General features: G+C 51.1%; 2 protein-coding genes across 7 annotated transcripts in view; one reads left to right on the top strand and one right to left on the bottom strand.

Annotated features, from left to right (window-relative positions):
- ABR (ABR activator of RhoGEF and GTPase) overlaps positions 1-6,619 on the top strand; it is a 176,649-nt gene extending 170,030 nt beyond the window's left edge. For 5 of the 6 annotated variants that reach the window (XM_032321124.1, XM_032321122.1, XM_032321123.1 and 2 more), the window contains 2 exons: positions 1,116-1,263; positions 1,945-2,040. In XM_032321124.1, coding sequence (XP_032177015.1) covers positions 1,116-1,263; positions 1,945-2,034 — 238 coding nt within the window. In that variant the 3' untranslated portion in view covers positions 2,035-2,040. Of the gene's footprint in view, positions 1-1,115; positions 1,264-1,944; positions 2,041-6,222 lie in introns of those variants that run through there. The other variant, XM_032321120.1, reaches the window with a different exon arrangement.
- A 192-nt stretch (positions 6,620-6,811) lies between these two features.
- On the bottom strand, positions 6,812-13,753 carry TIMM22 (translocase of inner mitochondrial membrane 22). The gene is made up of 4 exons (XM_032321127.1): positions 13,202-13,753; positions 10,901-11,097; positions 8,924-8,996; positions 6,812-7,319 (listed from the first exon to the last, which is right to left on the bottom strand). Exons 1-4 carry the CDS (start codon positions 13,437-13,439, stop codon positions 7,243-7,245), a joined length of 585 nt encoding a protein of 194 aa, XP_032177018.1. The 5' UTR covers positions 13,440-13,753; the 3' UTR covers positions 6,812-7,242.
- Positions 13,754-14,416: the final 663 nt, after the last annotated feature.

Below are 14,416 nucleotides of genomic sequence, written 5' to 3'. Positions count from 1 at the left end.
ATCTGGGCCCCTGGCTGGTGTGCGTGTGCGTGTGTGTGTGTGTGTGTGTATAGAGGGGGGCTTGGCCAGCTCCAAGCTGCCTCCTGGCATGGCAATGTCTGCCCGTCTCCAGCACAGTCAGCATGCACGTCCGTGTAGTTGGGAGTAGGGGGGTGCTGCTCAGGGTGAGCGCTCTCAACCCCAGAAACACTTCCTAGGCCTGAGGAAGGCCCAGGGCCTCTGTGACATGTTGGGTGGTACTGGGTCCACCTGGACGCCAGCCACAGATGGCAGCCCCTCCTGTCACTCAGGGGAAATATCTACTGAGCATGTGGCCTATTACACAAGAGAAGCTGAGAAAGATCCACAGGGAGGTAACTCTGGGGTCCCGGGAAGAAGACCTTCTGGAAAAGTACGGGAGAATAGCCCCCAGGCTCCATCTGGGGTTAGGGTCCTGCGTCAGCACAGCAGGTAGAGCCTTAGGTCTAGTTAAGGACTGCTACTGGAGTGCTCGCTTCGGCAGCACATATACTAAAGGATTGCTACTGGATCTCCGGCCCCCTCCCCTGCCACCCCCCCATTAGACTCCCCCTACCCCCCACTCCAGGCCACTTGGGGCAGCTTGGCTGACCCGGGGGAGCACGGACTCTGGAGGCAGACTGCGTGGGGTCAGATCCCAGCTCTGCCACTGGCTAGCGATGTGACCTCAGGCAAACCATGTCACACCTCTATCCTTTGGTGTCTTCGTGTGTACAGTGGTGATGATAATGACCTTCCCATAAGGCTGTGATGAGCAGAAGCTCCTGCAGGGAAAGTTCTTGAGTTAGGAATGACATCATCCTCAAGGGGAAGGAGTTGGGAGTAGGTTCTTCTGACTTTGGCTATTTACCGTCAAGGGATGGCCCTGGGAGCTAGGAATCTAATAGAGGAACATCCTGGGACATAGCTGGAGACTTGGTCCTTTGGCTTAGTCCCTCCCTACCAAGAGGTCTCTACCCTCTGAGGAGAGAGAGGCTAGTATCTACCTTCTGGGAATCTTTCCAGGAGTTCTTATAGTTAAGGCCAAGCATCTGGAGCTCTGAATGGCTGCTGAGAAATGACTTCTTTTTCCCCCTCCCTTCCCCCACCCCTTCCAGGGTTGCTGAGAAGGAACCCATCAACAAAATGTCCCTTCACAACCTGGCTACTGTGTTTGGCCCCACGTTACTGAGACCCTCGGAAGTGGAGAGCAAAGCACACCTCACGTCGGCCGCAGACATCTGGTCCCATGATGTCATGGCACAGGTACCAGCGGCAGGGTCCGGGCCTGTGGCTGGTCGCGTTGTGCAGTGGGCTTCCCTACAGGGTCAGAGAGAGAACAGCTCGGAGTCTCCCAGCCCAGCCCATCCCTGCTGAGCAGCTGGGTGGATGGTCAGTAGGATGTCACCAGGGAGACAGGACTCCGGACAGTCCTGCCTCCAAGTCCAAAACAAAAGGCGTGAGCCTAGACCAGGGGCCCAAAGAACACATGTCCTGGCACCGACTGCAATCCTGGGAGTGCCACAGTCTTGGACAGCAAGCTCAGGGGCCCAGGAGACCTCTGGGAGCCTTGTCCTCCCCTGTGGAAGCTTTAAGATTGCTTCCAGGGTGAGGAAGCTTCTGTGAAATCTGTCCCTACAAGATCTGGGTCAGAGTCCAGTCTGGAGGCAGGGCCCGCCCACCCAAAGCCAACCTCTGGAGCCAGTCGATGGAGGTTGGGGAAGTGGCCCCAACCTCCACCCTCTGGTGTCCTTTACTGATGCTCACTGCCATACACACCCAGGCTGCCGGGGGTAGAGCGGGGAGGCAAAGCAGCCTGAGATGGTCTGAGAGCAGGGAGGGGGTGGCACAGAGGGGACCCCAGCCCCGGGACTGCTAGTTCTCGCCCAATCGGAGGAGGGCCAAGAGGCCAGGGAGCCCTGCTGAGTCTTCCCTGTCCCTTCACAGGTCCAGGTCCTCCTCTACTACCTGCAGCACCCCCCCATTTCCTTCGCAGAATTGAAGCGGAACACACTGTACTTCTCCACCGACGTGTAGCCCAAGGTGGGAGCCGCTGCGGGGTGGGGGGGCGGCCCAGGCCAGCTTCTCTGGCCAGGGGACCCAACACAGACTTGAAAGACTCCAATAGAAAACTCCCACACCCAGCACTCTATAGACTCCAAGGGACACAGATTTCCAAGAACTGGAATACTTGCATCTTCCGTGCCACCTTGTACAAAGCCAGCTGTCCCAGCCCCCAGCCTCACCGCTGTGCGCCCCGGGCCCTGCCCCACCGCTGTGAGCCCCGGGGCCCTGCCCTCTGTCCCTCTAGTTGTGTCTCCTGCCCATGCCGTTGGGGGATTGTTTCCTGTCTATTTGTCATGCAGAAATGGTAGTGACCGACCCAGTATGGGCATACGGACTGCCTGCTTTGTTCTTTCATTTCCTCCAGCACTTTTCTTCTCCCCCCACCCCCGCCACCAGTCCAGTCCAAGGGCTTTTATTTTGTGCTGTGTAACTCTGGCCAGCTTATCCTCTCCTGGCTCTGCTCCCAGATTGCAGTCTCCGGGCAGCGTCCCCTCGGTTTGCCTCCACCCTCCCCTTCCTCCCGGCCTGCCCACATGCATGTGCAGCCTTGGTTTTCACTCCATCACTCTGAAACTTGAGGCAGCCCTGAGCAGTGGTGGCAGCAGTGGTCAGTCCAAGGCTGTGCTTGCTGCCTCCCCTCCCGGGCCTCCCCCCACCCCCAACCCCATCCTCCGCCTGTGGAAGCACACCTGCTTGGCCTTGCTGCCTGTGCAAATGTTGGACAGGGAGACAGCCGCACACGAGTCCTCAGCTTAGCACAGAGCTAGAGAGCCGATCTCTGCAATTTCCACCTGACAATCTCCATTTCTGGGGTTTATCTGTTCGATCTCCCACCTCCTAGTGAGGCATCTTTGACTGTTTCTTCTGCTTTTCAGTTCCTTCTCCCCTGGTGTTCTATTTCCTTTCAGTGGCAAGACTTACAAGTGATCTGATATCAAGAGAGCCAGAGGGTCAGGAATCAGGGGAGGCAGGAGAGTCGGGCCACTGAGCAAACGGGACAGGTGGAACATTCCGAGGAGTGCCACGGAGCACTGGGGGCCCGGATTTGAGGGGAAGCGGCTCTCAGCAGCAAAATATTAGAGTGGCTTTGTTAGGGGAGCCAGGTCTCTTGGATGGCAGCGAATATGGCTGAAGCAGGTATCCAGAAACAGGCAGGCTCCGTCTAGGAGGCAGCCCTTCCTGGCACCTCGCCTACCCTGCGGTGCCTTTGCCTTAGACTGTACAGTCCTCCGCAACCACGCACTGCCACAGGGTGGCCCCCACGGCCATGTGTGCTCTGGGGCCAGGCAGAGACCGGCGCTGTCCCCAGTAGCCAGCCCCCATGGTGCTGCCTCCCCACCCGCAGCTTCCAGATGCGGCCTTTGGGGGAGCTCTAGGAAACTCTAGAGGTTGGGGAGTCACAGGCACCTGCCTCTCTTAGGGGCTGGGTTTTGTTAGGGATGTTCATTGTCTAAACTCTGCTCTGGAGTAGAGGACTGGCAGGTTCTAGTCCCAGTGCTAAGCCCCACTTCTCCGTACGGGAACAGAATGAGAAGGATCCTCCCAGTGCAGTTTCCTCCCCTCTGAGCAGTAGCTGTCAGCACAGGGCAGTTGGCCCCGGGGGGAACAAACACTCCCGGGAGGCGGGGGCTTGGGCACATGGCTTTCTGGCTCTCCTAGGTGGCAGAGAGCAGACTCTAGGGCCTCAGAATTGGAGAGAACAGCTCCTTTAGCTTGTGCTCAGGGCTATGTTTTAAAGAATGGTTTGCTGGTCCTGAAGCCATAGCATTGGCTCATGAGACACGGGGTCCTTTCTTGTGTTTACACCTGTGGCCCAGTCTTGGGCAGAACGGTACACATTCTGTGCACATCAGAGGACAGAAATGCCTAAGAGGAGGGAACCGATCCTGATCACGTAGCTGCCTGTGAGCGGCTTAGCAAGGAGCCCCGCGCCCTGGGACAGGTGGAGAAAGAACACCACTTGGGTCAGACATCCCAGCGTGTGATCCTCCCTGGAGTCTGTGCCCAGCACTCAGGAGTTGGTGTGTGGCATCTTGCTTCCAGAGCCATTGATGGGAGTGACCTGGAGGCCCAGCTACAGCTAGTTATAGCCCCAAATGGGTGCCTCCCACTTCCCCCAAATGAGGGGCTTGCTTCTCAGAATAAGGTAGCTACCGCAGCCCCCAAGCTTGCTTAGGGAGGAAGGCTGGAGGGGCTGAGAAATGCAAAAGGCTCAGAATATTTATAAATTCTACCCCCAGGGTGGGGAAGGGCAGGTACCAGACAAGGACTAAGCTGCACCAAGGAAGGAGCCCATCCATGGGTTCTCCCAAGAGTCAGGGACTGTGCAGCCCAGCACCCCTGGCCCCTGTGCCCAGCAGGGCAGGCTGTGCCAACAGGAGCCCAGCAGACAGGCCACGGGAGTGCCGGGATGCCTGTCCCTGCTGGCAGTAGCTGTGGGCTGCCAGTTTTTGCTGACACAGGTAGGATGGGAACCTTTATTAATATGAGTTTACTAAGTTGGTAAGGATATATATTTTTTTTGTCTATGTTCTGTTTCAACTTATGTAGATTATTATAAATTGATGTAAACCACGTGAGAGGAAAATGTTAATAAAAAAAAAAATGCAAAGCCCCAACATTTGCACACAACTCAGCCCTGTGGTGTGGACATTTGTATACTCAGTAGTCCAGGGAAGACCACCAATCTAAATATTTAACTCTTCCAGCTGCATCCACATGTGTTTCCAGGAATCTCTGCACCTAGTTAACTTCCCCTGAGCTTCCCTTCACCCCGTGGGGACTGTGGCAGTTTGGGGGGTGGTGAGCCCCCTCCTTGTGGTTCACAGTGGCCTCCGAGTCAGGCACCAGCCAGATTTCCTTTCATGAAGGACAAAGGTCCCACCAAGACCTGATCATCAGCATCCCTTCGAGAGATGGCAGAAAGTGCTCAAAGTGGAGGCTTCTTATTTTATGCAAACTCTTCCCTACATTTTTCTTGGAAGTGGGCGTCTTTGGGGCAGCCTTTTGGCCTAGCCTGACAGTTGGAGAGGCTGGATCCCCTAGGGGGCACAGCCTCCCTTCAGGAGAATAGGTGGGGTTAATATGGGTTCCCACCAGTCTAAGCCATTGGACACTATGTTTATTCTGGAGATCAGGACCAGATGTCTCTGAAAATTGGGTGTTTGGTTTATGAGCTCATACTGACTCCTTAGCCATCTAAAACAGGAAACTATTCATCTCCTTTCTTGATTGAATAGCCAGTGTGGACAATGCTTGGCTTATTGAAGTGATGGCTACGGACAGCCCCAGGGCTCATCTGCTGCAAGGCAGTCATACAGGCAGCATTCCTGGTACTCGCTGGGCATATTCGACCCTCCTTGCTAGGCTGCCTGGTGGAAGATGCCAGGCATCCAGGTACTTTGACAGCTGCCAGGCAGGAGCATCTACCCATGCTCTCAAGGTGCTTACAGGTGACTTATTTAGGGACAGTATAGGAAACACTCCTAGCTTTGTCCCCAGACCTCTGAGGATACTCCAGCTGGGCTGGGAGCAACGAAGCCTCATACCTGTGAGACGGGGCTGGATATTACTTAGAATTCACCACAGAAGGATGTAAGCCCCGAGCGAGCTTAGCTCACATTCATTGCAGAGGAGGTGGCAGGCGGCCAGAGGAAGGTGTGACCAGCTGACCTTGACATTATCAGTCACATACATACACACCTGGGACATCTGACCGTCTCAGCCATGTCTGAATTCTGGTTAAGGGGGCATAAAATAGAAGAATGCAGAAAAAGGGGGAGAACACAAAAAATGGTGAAGGAGTCAGCATACAGCAGAGAACAGGAGCCATCACCACTCGCTGCAGGCTGCTGGAATCATGCAGCCCCACAAGCCTGTCCTCTGGCCCCAGGAGAGAGCCTGAGCTCATTCCCTTCATGTCCTTACCACAGGACCAGAATGAAGAAGTGCTCACAGCAGATCCCAACCATTAAAGCCTATTTTTTTTGCGCTGAGGCACACAATTAGGCTGAGCTTCTGTTGTCAGAAAAAGGTCCCTAGTTCAAATTAAAAAAAAAAAAAAAAACACTGATATGTTAAAAAACAAACAAAAAACCCTGATACCACAGACCAAGGATAGTGGAGTACAGCCCCTCACCACTGTCTGATCTTCACCAGCCGCTGCTCAGGGACCCACCAGGAGGACCACACCAGGACTCCGCACGCCGTGTCCTTGAGCTGGGCCTGGTCCAGAGGTCAGAGCCTAAAACCAGTGTGGCCAGGACCGCAGGCATTCCCATCAGCCAGCCCACAGAAGGGTTTTTAAAAGAGGCCGGGGCCTATGCATGGAATTTCAACGTATCCCAGGACATGGCCCGGCTGGGCTGCTTGCAAGGCAGGTCCTGGCTGAAGGAACAGTGTCAGAGGAACGCTACTCTGCATATGCCGCGAATTGGAACATTCCCACACTTTGCAGGAGCTTTCTCTCTCTCCCTCCAGATGTCCAGTCTCTGGGCCACCTGGTACCACTTTTGGGACTCGTGGAATCTGAAAATAAAAATCAGCCAACCCTTTACTGATTCATTTATTTTATGGTATGAACGGCCTTTATTGTTCGTAATGGGAAGTGGAAGAGGGGGGATAGGACCACTGGCTCCTGGGGCGGCTCTAAACACTTACTCTGTCACTGTTCCCTTCCCCCGCCAAAACTAACCAACCTTTTAAACTGTAATCTAATTTTTTTAAACAAAGACAACAGACCACAAAATGACATAATGGGTCAGATGGTGTAAATTTACTCTGCCCTGCCATGTGACATGGCTGAATGCGCGGAGTTCCAAAGCAGACGAGCCTGCTGGTACGAGTTCAGTCCCCTCAGGTCCCACCGCCCCAAGCTGCCTACAGGCCAGCTATGGGCAGGACGGAACCTTTGGGGAGCTTAATTCCCACCAGTCAGCACACTGCTGATCTGCCTCAGAGAGAGGCTGGCGCAGCACATTGCCCACCCCGGGGAACAGAGTATGTGGCTCCTTGGAGGCGGAGGCAGGCGGCAGCCAGGTGGCTCCCTCATGAGACCAGCAGTCTGAGGGGAAACGTCTGCGGTCTCTGAAGCGAGTGCCCTGCAGTGGACAGAGCGCGGCCCCCATGGAGCAGCTCCGATGCTGGGCTGGCAGTGTCCTTCCCTGGAGGCAGGCTCTCTCACCGGAGGTAATAATCAATGGCAGCAGAGAAAGCAGCGAAACCGCCACACCCGAGAAGCCCGGCCTTTAAGCCCGCTGTGAAGTAAACAGAAATGACATTACCTGCGGGGACAGACACCGAGCCAGGCTGCCTTCAGAAGTCTACCTGGCCACTGCAACAGGGACGCCTGTGTGAAGCTTCTAAGTCAGTCAGCCGAGCCACGGGATGTGTAAGACTTCTAGGAACCCGTGTCCACAGTCTACACCAGTGGGTTTTATCTAGCCGTACGTTCAACTTTTCTCATTCCAAAAGATGACGATTTCCAGTTTCACGAAATAGCCCCTCACAGGCAGGAAACTGGTTAAGAGAACCAGCCCTTGCAAGCAAATGAAAGCATATGGCCTGTTAACCCTGATTTGTTTATGAAATAAATTCCTGGGAAGGTGATCAAAGCAGTCCTGGAGGGAGCTGAGCTGCTCAATGTCCCTGACAGAGCTGAGCGATGGGAAGACCAAAGGAAAAGTTACTCTATAAATCACAAGTGCCTGTCCGAAGAGAAGCAGCTTTTAATGACAGCAAATGATCCTGTCTCTCTGAGGAGAAAACAGGCTCTTTGCTTTGGGTAAATCAGGGCATGGCAGAGGGAGAGTGGCCCAGCAACTGCCACCAGGAGGAGAGTCAGGTCACTGACACCCCAAACTGCACTTTTTTTTTTTTTTTTTTAAATTTGAGAGAGAGAGGGAAAGCACAAGCAGGGAGAGAGGCAGGGGGAGAAGCAGGCTCCCCACAGAGCAGGGAGCCTGATGTGGAGTTAAATCCCAGGACCCCGGAATCACGACCTGAGCCAAAGGCAGACACACTCAACCGAATGAGCCACCCAGGTGCCCCCCTCCAAACCAACTCCTGATGGGCACACTGACAGAAGTGTAGAGAACGGTTTTCTTTGTTGTTTACTGCTGATAACTGGACACTTCCAGAATACTCCTATCAGGCTTTCAGGGGGTAGAAGTCTAAGAATCCTTAACTGCAGAAAGACATTACCACAGAACTTACACTGACAATTGTATAGTATTTAAAAAAAAAAAAAATGTCTAAACTACTTGAAATGCACGGACCTGAGAGTTCAACAGCGCCTGCCATTTGGATCAGTGGGCTCTCCGGGGCTGAACGAGACCTAGCTGTGCTTCTGTCCTAACCTACAGATCAATACACTTCTGGAATTCCTTACTGGGAGGAAGCTCTTCCTACCATTTCAATGTGAGGGCAGTTTTTTTTTCTAAAATCCAGATCTTTCTGTGGTTCTCAGCCATGGGTGATTCTGTCCCCTGGGGGAATTTGCCAGTGTCTAGAGACACTCTCAATTGTCGCAACGAAGGGATGCTATCAGCTTCTAGTGGGTAAGCAGCCAGGGATACTGCTGAACATCCCACAATGCACAGGAAAGCCCCACTATCCCTCCAGCAAAGATTTATGTGGTCCACAATGCCCACGAACGATGCCAATGATGAAAAACCCCGATCTAAATACTAGAAGTTTCCAAAATTAAGTTAATGTGGAAGTAAAAGTGATTTACTTAGAAGAGTATCAAGTGTCCACATATGCCTTGGGCTGTCCCTGGAACACTCATGTGTTTGGAAACGTCAACTACGGCACGCTGTCCAAGGCCACAAAGAAAACCATGCGAGAGTTGTTTACTAACCTCTGAAACCAATGGCTCCTCCAGTGATGCAGCCACTAATGACACTGTTCTTCCAATCTGATTTTCCCCGGTACTGTGGGCGGAGAAGTGCAGTTTAGAGCCAAAGAAACAAGCCACACAAGATGATTAAGGGAAAAAAAACACAGGGTTTCTAGCTGGCTAATTCAGTCCCTCCCCAAAGGAAACCTAATCCTTTTTGCTTTCCAAAATATAGTTCCTAAAATTTCAATGTGTTCATGGGTGCTTCCTGCAGGTGGTACCAGAGTGCTGAAACCAAGTGTGCCACTTGAGAAGTAATCCAGATCTCTTCTCTGGTTCCCCAATAAGTCTCAAGGTCAAAATCACTCACCAACTTGGAACAGACACATGAAAACACGCACAACGTCACTCAGCACCAGGAAAGCGCAAATCAAAACTAAATGAGCTGCCGCCTCACGCCTGTCAGAATGGCTAAAAACACAATAAACAACAGGTGTCGGCGAGGACATGGAGAAAGAGGAACCCCATTGCACTGCTGGTGGGAATATGAACTGGTACAATCACTCTGGAAGACAGCATGGAGGTTCCTCAGAAAGTTAAAAATAGAACTCCTGGGGCACCTGGCTAGCTCAGTTGTAGAGTGTGTGTCTCTTGAGCTCAGGGTTAGGAGTTTGACCCCCATGTTGAGTATAGCAATTACTTAAAAAAAAATCTTAAAAAAAAAAACTCTACCATACAATCCAGCAATCACACTGCTAGGTATTTACCCAAAGAAAACAAATATACCAATTCAGAGGGATACATGCATCATAATGTTTATAGCAGCATTATCTACAATAGCCAAATTATGAAAACAGCCCAACTTTCCATCTATTGACGAATGGATAAAGATGTGATAAAGATGTATACACACACAGGGATATTACTCAGGCCATAAAAAAGAATGAAATCTTGCCATCTGAGGGGCACCTGGGGTGGCTCAGTGGGTTAAACCTCTGCCTTCGGTTCAGGTCATGATCTCAGGGTCCTGGGATCGAGCCCCGCATCAGGCTCTCTGCTCCACAGGGAGCCTGCTTCCCTCTCTCTCTCTCTCTCTCTCTGCCTGAGTCTGCCTACCTGCGATCTCTCTCTGTGTATCAAATAAATAAACAAAAATCTTAAAAAAAAAAATAAATAAAAATTAAAAAAAAAAAAAAAAGAAAGAAATCTTGCCATCTGAGACATCATGGATGGAGCTAGGAGTATTATGCTAAGCGAAATAATTCAGTCACAGAAAAACAAATGCCATAGGATTTCATTCACGTGGAATTTAATTAACAAAACAAATGGGCAAAGGGAAAAAAGAGAGACTGAGAAGGGCAAACCAAGCAACAGACTCTTAACTATAGCGAACAAATTGATGGTGACCAGAAGGGAGGTGGGGGGGGGGGGGGGAAATAGGTGATGGGGATTAAGGAGGGCACTTGTGATGATCACGGGGTATTGTATGAAAATGTGGGATCACAATATTGTACACCTGAAACTAATATTACACTGTACACTAACTAGAATTTTTAAAAACGTACAAAATAAAATACTTAACCAACTTCTAGCCTACAAAGAGAAGTAAAAAATAATGCAAGCCTAAATAAAGGCAATAAAAAAAAGTTTACCTTAGGGGCTATCTAATGAAAATTCAATCTACCAAGTATCAGACATATCTGATCTGCTTTCTAATGAACATTTCTCGTTAGAAGTCATAAGATGGGGGGGGCTGGGTGGCTCAGTGGGTTAAAGCCTCTGCCTTCAGCTCAGGTCATGATCCTGGGGTCCTGGGATGGAGCCCTGCATCCGGCTGTCTGCTCAACAGGGAGCTTGCTTCTCTCTCTCCCTCTGCCTGCCTCTTCCCCTGCTTATTCTCCCTCTCTCCGTCAAGTAAATTAAAACTTAAAAAAAAAAAAAAAAAAGAATTCGTAAGATGGTACAGGCAAGGCTTTTTCAGAAGGCAGAGACACTTACAGATTCTACCAAACACTCAGTGCAAGAAAACATGGCGCCCACAATGGCAAAATTTTTGGCGTAGGACATTCCTCTCTGTCCCATGTCTTTAAGAACTTCTTTTGCTGTCGGCGTACGGTAAGGATCCTTAGGGTCAAAGCCCACATTGGTATCAATGCCGGCAGTGAACACCCCAAAGGCACCTCCCAAGACAAATCCTAAAAACAAACATAGAAATGAATATTTTTTCTTTGGCATGTTTTCTGGGGTACTGTAATGAGGTCATCATACTCGAATAGCACATTTTGGATGGCCACCAGCAAATAGGACACCCCTATCTACCCCTCCAACTCCACCTTAACACTCAGACCCTCCAGTTACCTGGTTTCCACATCACACAAGCCAGGAACTGTCTTGCTGACAGCTTCTCTATCTTCCTTTGGATTTCTTCCTTCCTTCTTTCTTTTTTTTTGAAGATTTATTTATTTGAGAGAAAGACACAGACAGCGATAGGGAGCACAAGCATAGGAGGACAGGGAGAAGCAGGCTGCCTGCTGAGCAGGGAGCCCAATGCTGGGCTCGATTCCAGAACCCTGGGATCATGACCCAAGATAAAGGCACATGCTCAACCGACTGAGCCACCCAGGTACCCCAGCCTCCTTTGATTTTCTTTTTCTTTTCCTTTTTTTTTTTTTTGGCCTCTCATTTTCTGACATTCCTAAAGATTCAATCTTTAACCTTCTGTTCTCTGTCTATACTCATACATTCAGCTAGCAACTTTGCAAATCACTCCCTTGACGATGGTGACATTGACAAGTCATTTAGTGAGTAGTACCATGCGTCAGTTACTGATGCTTTACAGGCACAGCTTCTTTTATTTTTCACTATAGTCCTATATTGTTGATACTATTAATGTCTCCATTCTGTAGCTGAAGCGGCTGAGGCTCAGGGAGGTTAAGTAACTTCCATAAGTTCACAAAGCTACCAAAAGGCAAACCACACTGATTTTGATTTGATCAGCACACTGCTGTCCCCAACTTCCTGAGCCTGCTGGACATTTCCATTTACATGTCCTCTCATCACCTCAAGGTCAATATATGTTTAATGAAATCATGGCATCTTCCCTCCAAACTTTCTTACTTATGGCTCCTTCTTTTCAGTCACTCCAGCTCCAAACTTCAAGGGCATTTCTGACAGCTGATTTGCTCCCCTCCTACAAACCTGTGTTCACAAGTATCCTAGTCTAGGACCTTTACCGCTTCCACTCGGGAGCATTACAAATACTTATTCATCATTTCAACAAATATGTAAGCGACTTAGTAGTGTCAGGCATAATGATGAACAAAGAGCCAGCCCAGGCCTCACTGAGGTTCGGTTTAGCCAATTCCCTAAACCATCTCCCTATCCATAGACTTTTCTTTCCCTCACCACACTCTATGCTGGATCATCACGTGCACCAATTACTGCCCTAATGCCTAAAGGCAAAAAGCCCAAATCCCCAACTCCACCCCCAATTTTAAAGGGCTACTACCCCCATTCTCTCAATCCTTCAAGATACAGGGGCAGTCTCACCTCCTGCAGCCTTCCCCAAACCAAAAAATCCCCTTTCCTTTCTACTATACTTCACATCTGCACTCACCGTATTTATTATTTGTTTCTTGCTGGTCTTTCATTCATATTAAGATTTCAATTCATCTGCAAATGTGGCCAACCTCTTTACAAGACCCTACATTCAAACATTTAAACCTTCAAAGGTTTAAAAAGGGGGAGCAGGGGGTGCTCCAGACTTCTTTCCCCCTATGTTCACCACCATCTGATCATACTGGCCACACTGACATGTGTTTTTCAAACCTGAAGCCGGTTCCTGTCAGACGTTTGCATCTGCTGTCCCCTGTGTCCCACTCTCCTGCCAGGCTCCTTCCCAACACTCCTGCTTCTGTATATATTAAAATTTTATCTTCATGAGAACCAGGCTCTGGTCTCTTACCTTGCCTCGCCACTGAGCACGTGATGGTTACTTGTAACAATTTAAAAGAATGCTTATTTAAAAGTGAATTAATGAATGAATGAAGTCGACCATTTTATAACCAACCTCCAAGCCCCGACCCATACAGTACCGACTTTCTGATCCAATTTCTAGAGGCGGAAATTAACCTCAGGGCCTAGAGAAGGGTTACTCGAGTTCACGCATCGAGGCAGGGGTGCAGTCGAGATCGAGGTCCACAGGCTCCTCGCCTCCCAGGAGCGTGGTCTTGGCAGAGGACCTCGCTGCCGTCCAAGCCCTCAGCCTCCCAACGCCCCCCACCCCCAGTCTTGCCTTACCTCCCACGCAGGCCAGCGCTGCCTTGAAGGCACAGCTTTCCATCGCCTTCTCGATCATTTTCTGTTCCTCACTCTTGGTCGGGCTCGGGATCCCGCCCAGGCTACTGGGCTCCAGGACCCGGGGCTGACGCTTGTCGCCCACTAGGTATTGCAGAAGAAGGCTGTACTGCAGCGGGGCTTCGGCGGAACCCGGCGCCTCAGGCGCGGAGCCCCCCGCGCTGGGCGCAGTTGCCGCCATGACTGCAGCTGCCGCAGAAACCCTCGCGTTCTTCTTCCCGCAGCAGATTCCGCAAGCCTCACGTTAGGGCCCTGCGCGCCTAGCCACTGTGCCGCAACGGCAGATTCGCCACAACGAGCAAGTCCAAGAAACTGCGGCAGCAAAGTCCGCTCAGGCATCCGGCGAAAGAGGTCTCACGTTCCCTCAAAGCCTCTTGTGAATACTGAATCAGGCTTGGGTAGCATCAAGATGTAGAGTCGCCAGAAAGCGCCGTCTTCTCCGGGGATGCGGCGCGGTGAGTACAGGGATTGGCCGGCCAGCCCTTTCCCAGGAGGCTTTGCGCGGGCACTGCCCTTGCTGCCTCCTCTCGGGCGCCCAAAGGCGGGAGGCGGCGGGGAACGGGAGCGCGTCCGCGGGGCTGCAGCGCTCCGGGGCTGCGGCAGGGGGCGCACGCGCCTCCCCGCGGCCCTTCCAGCTTAAGCATTCCTTACAGAGGTTAGTGGTGGACGGTGCTTTGTAAGTAAACGTGAAAGCATGGTTAGATGTACGCGGTATATGTTTTGTTTGACAATTACACCTTTGAGGAGAGACAAGGGGCCCAACAAATGAGTGAGCAAACGAGCGAAGCTAGCCAAGTGTAGGAAAAGGCAGGGACGGTGTAGGAGGTGGAGCCGTATGGCCGGATGGAGAGCCAAGGGCTGGGGCTGGTACTCCAGACTCTTTGCAGTCAGAGGGACTGGTGATGTGGGACTAGCATTGCCCTGGAAAGCCACGTTTATGTTATGTGAAATGCAAGTGTTCACCAGCTTACAGGCTCAGAACCTAAAGGTAAACTGTAAGACAGTACTCTGTATGAACCCAGAGAGACATCTGCATAGTTTTTAAAGGAGATCCCAAGCTTTTGCATTGCTCCAGACTAGCAATGTATTTGGGTGTTTTAGCTAAAAAAACAACGTAAATGGAAACAGGTGGTGAGCCTAGCCAGTACCGAATTTTCT

Source organism: Mustela erminea, chromosome 18, assembly GCF_009829155.1.
Source record: "Mustela erminea isolate mMusErm1 chromosome 18, mMusErm1.Pri, whole genome shotgun sequence".
Lineage (NCBI taxonomy): Eukaryota > Metazoa > Chordata > Mammalia > Carnivora > Mustelidae > Mustela > Mustela erminea.
This window is presented reverse-complemented; position numbering and strand designations above follow the sequence as displayed.

Coding starts and splice junctions, on each gene's coding strand:
- TIMM22 (XM_032321127.1), bottom strand. CDS start 13,439: ATGGCGGCAACTGCGCCCAGCGCGGGGGGCTCCGCGCCTGAGGCGCCG. Junction 8,997..10,900: donor CTGAGTGTTTGGTAGAATCT/GTAAGTGTCTCT, acceptor CTCCGCCCACAG/TACCGGGGAAAATCAGATTG. Junction 7,320..8,923: donor AGGAGCCATTGGTTTCAGAG/GTTAGTAAACAA, acceptor TTTACTTCACAG/CGGGCTTAAAGGCCGGGCTT.